The 6,235-nt window shown below is 42.5% G+C and overlaps 1 protein-coding gene across 1 annotated transcript; it reads left to right on the top strand.

The window, feature by feature from the left end:
• Positions 1-148: 148 nt before the first annotated feature.
• On the top strand, positions 149-3,943 carry MIS18A (MIS18 kinetochore protein A). Its single transcript, XM_068912265.1, has 5 exons — positions 149-398; positions 523-589; positions 946-1,068; positions 2,299-2,392; positions 3,109-3,943. Exons 1-5 carry the CDS (start codon positions 164-166, stop codon positions 3,187-3,189), a joined length of 600 nt encoding a protein of 199 aa, XP_068768366.1. The 5' UTR covers positions 149-163; the 3' UTR covers positions 3,190-3,943.
• The last annotated feature ends 2,292 nt before the right edge of the window (positions 3,944-6,235 follow it).

Raw genomic sequence — 6,235 nt, 5'->3', positions numbered from 1 at the left:
GGGGAGAGGGCGGGGCCGCGCATGCGGGGCGCCGTGTGGGCGGGGTTCACGCGCGGGCGGGGCGGGAGCCGGGGAGGGTGGGGGGCGGGGGCGGGGGCGGGGCGGCCGCCTCGGCTCTTGGGGCGGCGTCACTGCCGCTTCCGGCGCGGGCCGCTTGAAGGCGATGGCGGGCGCGCTGTACGCGCCGCCGGGCGCCGCGGCGGGGCCCGACTCCTCCCTGTCGCTGCTGGAGGCGGACGGCGCGCGGGAGGCGGCGGCCGAGGCGGGGCCGGGCGGCCGCGGGGCGGACGAGGACCTGCTGCCCATGGTGTTCCTGTGCGCCGGCTGCAAGCGGCCGGTGGGCGACACGCTGAGCTGGGTGACCAACGACGAGGAGGCGGGCTGCATCCTGCTGCGCAGTGAGTCCTGCCCTGCCCCCTCCCTCCCCCCCCCCCCCCCCCCCCGCCGCGCGCGCGAGGCGGCGGCCGTTGGGGGCGGCCGTTGGTGACCGCTGGTCCCTCTTCCCTCCCCACCTGCGCGCAGATGCGTCTGCCAGCGTCTCGGTGGACAAGGAGCAGAAGCTCTCCAAGCGGCCCGGCGAGTGCGGATGGTGAGGCCCGGTGTCGCGGCGGGGGTGGGCGGCTCGGGGCGGGGGAAGGTGCCGAGGAGGGGCCCGGTGAGCGGCTCGTCGGGTGCTGCCACCCCGCCGTCCCTGAGGAAGGCCGGGGGGCCTTGGCCTAGAGCAGCTCCTCCAGGTGGCCTGTCTAAAGTTTACCTCTTAGTCTTGCTGAGGTCATCGGGCTGAGGGTCTGCTTTGGGAACCTTGGCTGGAAGATAAATGTTCGTAGTTACAGTGTGGCATTTGAGAGTGAATCCTCTGAAGATCACAAGCAGGTGAATTGTTTTTGAATAGGTGTGGGGAAAGCCCCCTCCCCTTTGAATAAATGCTGTATGTTTTCCTTACAGCATGGTTGAAACTTTGTCCTGCTCTGGCTGCTCAATGATACTTGGCAATGTCTACAGGTGCACACCAAAGCATCTTGACTACAAGAGAGACTTGTTCTGCTTCAGTGTTGACTCCATTGAAAGGTAAAGGTAGCATTTTTAGGGATGCCTCTAGGTATCATTTATATGGATTGCTGCTGTTAGTTTTACTGGAATATCTAGAGGTAGTTATCTCTTTCCAGGGTAATTTTTTGTGTTACTGCTGCCAGCATTGTACTGTTGAAGTCATAGAAATGTCATCTGTGTAATACTAGAAAAAAACATTAGAAAAATAGAAATACCAGGGTCTTCTCTTGTATAAGAAACTGCATACCAAGCACAGAAGTAACACTAGGTAAGCAATATGGGCGTTACTTCTAGTCTGATCAAAAGAGTATGTAGATGCTCTACTCCAGCTGGCATAAAACTACCTTATTCTCTCAAATAGTACTGAATAGGCCTAACTTAAAGCTACTAGAAGTAAGTATTATCAGAAGAAAAGATAGGCACAGGGCCTGAAGTAGAATTTAACCTGTCTAGGTGTGAAAAAAGGTGAAAGTGAATCCTGACACTCATTGTGTAATTGAGGTTCTTAGTATCTGTTCTGCAGTTCTCTTACGGTGCACAAACTTTTTTATACTCGATTGTCTAGAAACTGAAGATGTGCCGTTGTATTGGTTTTATTTGGTTTATTGCACTTGAAGCAGGTCTTAATTCAGGATGAAGTTAGTGAATACTTTAAGTCTACGTACCGGGGTGCTTCTATTGCTCTTACTTTGTTAATGTTTGGATAATTCACCTTTATTTCTCCCTGGGACTAAGTTTAGCATTTCTGCTTTTTATTAAGTTCCAGTGTATTTTGTTGCATCTGTATTGATGTTCTCTTCCCTCTTTCAGGCAATGGTGGGTTTTTGCTTTGCCTCTTCCATGGCAGTAAAGCTCTCTGAAAGATTGTACCATGGTCCCAAAATGTCTTTTTGGGGCGTGGGAGGGTAGGCAATAATGGTGATGACTGGTTGTTCCGGCTAGTACAACAGTCTCCTCAATGTTGGAATAACTCTTCACCTTACGCTGTAGCATCAGAACTCATGATTGTCTTTTGGAGTTCCAACTGTTATACAGTGATGGTATCTTAGTAGTTCTGAGCTTAAAATTGCTTTAATTCCATTTTATAGTTTGTTTGCAAGATTCTAAGTATGGATTTTGTTGCTGAATCATGCTCTTGCTTTGGTAACTTATTAATCATAGTCTTGTAATCACTGAGAACAATGAATGAGTTATGTTTGTTTTTGCATTCAGAGCAGAAAGTGCATGATCTAAACTGTAGCATATCAGTTACGTTCTAGGATCCTCGGAAAAGCAAGCTCTTACTGATGAGGAGCCTGTAACTCTTGAGAGTCGAGCTGTTTTGGAAGAAGCACTAGAAAGGGTAAGGTTTAATCTTACATCGCTTGTTGTGTACCTCAGATGAATCTTCATATCCTTAGTTTCTACAAAACAAGCTATAGTCTCAATTGGACCCAATTCTGTGCATTTTTACTGTACTCTGTGACACTCATGCTGTTAGTATTTTGTGTTAGGTAAGACTTTGATTATAATTTTAAGAAGCATTTCTATTTGTCAAATACAGCTATAGATTCCTATCTCTGTCAGAAGTCTGAACCATTGCTTGCCTCTTGTAGCTTTGTTTTGCTTCTCCAGTTTTTTTTTTAAAGACTGATTTAATCAAATTTTTTCTGTAGAATCCTATCCTTCATGTAAACGGATTCACTGCTTTTGCTGCTGTTCTGTATTGAAGTATTGCATAATAAATATGAGTGGATACTTTCCTCTAGAAGTCTCCTGACTGTGGATAGGGAGAGCTGAGAGCACATACGATAACCAGATTAGCCCTGAAAGCTGCCATTTGTATAGCAGAAGCTGAATGTGTGGAATTCTTGCTTCAAAGTGAGAGGACAGCTATAGCAGACTCTAGAGAGTGCTGAGAGGTCATATTAGAATTGACTGAACTTTTAGACTGTGCAGATAGTGGGAAAAGAATCCAATAGGATTGATAACACATGATTGACTTCTAGCATACATGTCAGAAAGTGCTTGCTCTTTGTTTTGTGAAGTACCAAGTATCTTTCCTTATTTACTTTATAGGCAGACACCATACTAAAGGCACTGGAGGCGAGGCTGACTGTAGTTGAATCAAGTTTTGCTTCTCTTCATAATAATGTCTGAAAAACTTCTGCATCTAAATTAACTGCTGGAGAATGATGTAATGAATCTTGCACCTGTAATCCTCTGGAATCTACAGGAACATTGTGAAAGCCGTGCAAAGAGCTAAGACTCAGGTGGCTCATACTGCAATAGAGCAAGCCTGACTGAAAGTCTTCACCATAGGCAAGAAGTTGCTCTCCTCTGATAAGAGTACCCCAGAAAGGGAAATAGGGGGTTTTGTCTCTTTTTTTTTTAAACTGCTTTGTGAAGACTTTCTGTTTATATGTAAATATTTAAACTTTTATGTGAAAGCAAAATATTTCTCTCCTGGTTTCCTAGCTATCCACTGTTCACTGAACTGGGTTTGCTTATCTTCCCTAAGGCAATAAAAACCTGTGACTTTTGTTGAAGAAGCAACGTAAGTCTCTTCTGCCATCTTATCTTCACAGCCTTTTCTTCCTGGACAAGAACAACACAACTGCTTTCTGCCAGCTCAAAGCTAAAATGTATAATTGTAAAGAAGATTATATGCATAACAGAGCTTCAAGAGGAGGAAAATAAACAAGACTGATAGCTGTACACCTTTAAGCAAAGCTTGGTGTATGTTTAAATGATGAACTGAAAACATAAATTAAGAACACTTGTCAAAATTTTGTTTCAGTGTAGATATCTCTATTTGATTTGGATCTACTAAATCTGTATTTGTCTAACTATCAGGATTTCCTAAATGTATATGTTGCAAGTGATTTTTTTCAATAAAACAAGGAAAACAATAGTCTAAGGTGAGAATCATTTTGAAAAGGGTTTTTTCTATTACTCAACATGATTTAATTTTACTCTTGCGTTCTTAAGTTTTGTCCTAAAACCTGTAATGTGTTTTCCCTTGTTCTTCAGCCACTGATAAACAGCCCCCCAAAAAAGTATCTATCTTCTTTTCCCTATCTACTGTTTTGGTTTGAAGTAGCATTTGTTTTGGCCTCTGATGATAAGTTTATCTTTGTCCAAACTAAAACATTTTGCTGATTGCTTATAAGAATTCCTTTGAAAGATTGGTGCATACCTTTCAAATCAAACTAGAAGCTGTCTTCTGGAGGTGGCTTGGTTTTTTCCTGAATGCTGCTATGTGATACAGACTTAATCCTGGATGCCTGAATGCAAGATGTGCTAACTCTGTTCTGCCCTTTAATTGAAGATTGGCTGGTGCTTTCATTTCATAAGAACTTGAAGTGTGTTCTTGTTGGGAGTGTTAACAGTTGAGGGCTTGATAGGCCTACCTTTTTCAGTCGTAACCCTTTCTCTAGCTATATTGAAGTTTCTTTTATTATTTTTGTTTGAAATAAGTGCAATTGAGAGTAGGGATGCAAGCCTGTAAGGCTTGCTATATATATATTTATATGTTGCTGTTGAGATATTATCTGCTTCAAGTCTTTTCACTGAAGACAGTGACAAAGTGTGCTGCCTGTGGGCTTTTAATCTATATTCCAAAGAAGAAGCAGTACACAAAGGTGCAAAGAGGGTTTTCTTCTATGTGTTTTTGTTTGTCTCTCTTTCTTCCTCCGCTCACTCGTCCCTTGTCATTTTGCTGGCCTCTTTGGAGCAGAGATTTGCCTGACTGTTATCACCCTGGAGATAGCTTCTAAGTGGATCTTGTATTTTTTCAATTCTGTTATGAAATAATGTAGACCTAACCTTGAGGGTAAAAGTGGAATTTGGCCTCAAGCAGCACCTGTACTACTGCACTACTAAACACAGAACAGTTAACTGTGATTCAAAGCTAGTTTCCTACATAGCTTCATCAATTGGTGAATTCTTTGAGATATGTTTAGGTAGATTCCTAGCACCCGATCTCCTTTGTCCTATGTGTTGCTGCTATGTATAATCAAAAGTGGAGTGTTATGTATAAGCAAGCACTCAAAAGAAAAAAAAAAAAGGGGGGGGGGAGGAAAGGGGGCTTATTCTAAGCATGTAGAATCCATAACTAGACCTTTCTCCAGCTACCTGGGAAACCTATTATTGATTAAGGGACATGAAAACTGCAATTTTACTGGCATGCATTTAACTTCACAGGCTGAAGTGACAAACAAATCTGGACTGGAGTATCCATTTTTTGCAATGGAATATACATGGGTAACCCATCTTGACAATGCATGTTAAGTAACTATTTATCTCCTGGGTTTACTGTGTTTTAGTCCTGTCTATTGAATACCTGCATTTGCCATCACTTGTGTGTATTTAGACAATGTCTTCTAGCACATTGTAGGTGGGAGCTTTAGCACATTAACACAAGCTGACTCCCTTAAAGCAGCTTTTCCATGCTGTTCAGGGCTGCCAGCTGCTGCTTTGCTAAGGTGTGCATTGAGTAATCTAAATTTAGGATTAATTTAATATGGAAAGATATCTGCAGAGGGGAAATGCTGTGCTTGTGTACTCATATTATTCCAAGAAACTGAAATCCTTTACAATGAAGTTTAATTAGGAACGAGTATCTTGAGTACTTAATGAAGTTAAAGGTAATAAATGTTTTTCTATTTAAATGCAGTAATTTGTACTGTGGTACACTTGAACAATTTTCAGATCTTAAGGAATGCTGTAGTTGTGCATTAATCTCTTGTAATATTTAGCATGGCAGCATGATGTACAGTCATATGAAAAGGTATTAGTCTTGCTTAATAAATGGGACAAGTTACTGGGTGACAGTTCCTTTTTTTGCCCAGTTTCTCGGGTTCTGTCTTTGAATCCAGCATAAATAGGAAGCTTAACTCTGCATTGGGCGATCTGTATGTTCTGTGGTAATTTCTTATACGTGTCCCAGGTATTTTGCATTATGCAGTGTGAGGAAAAGCATATCACTTCTTCTGGTGAGCTCTTAAAGTTTGTGTGCAGTTAATATGGCAGGAATTTAGTTTTAAGTACAACAGTGCTTTGTAGCTCACTTTAATTGTGTGTTTTATAGAGATGAAGTGTAATAAGTGTCAACTGAGGATTAAAAATTGAGGTTTCAATACCCCCTAATTCAAGTCTTAAAACACTTTCCATAATGCAAAAAACACCCCAAAATGCTGATAAG

Source organism: Struthio camelus, chromosome 1 (genome assembly GCF_040807025.1).
Source record: "Struthio camelus isolate bStrCam1 chromosome 1, bStrCam1.hap1, whole genome shotgun sequence".
NCBI lineage: Eukaryota > Metazoa > Chordata > Aves > Struthioniformes > Struthionidae > Struthio > Struthio camelus.
This window is presented reverse-complemented; position numbering and strand designations above follow the sequence as displayed.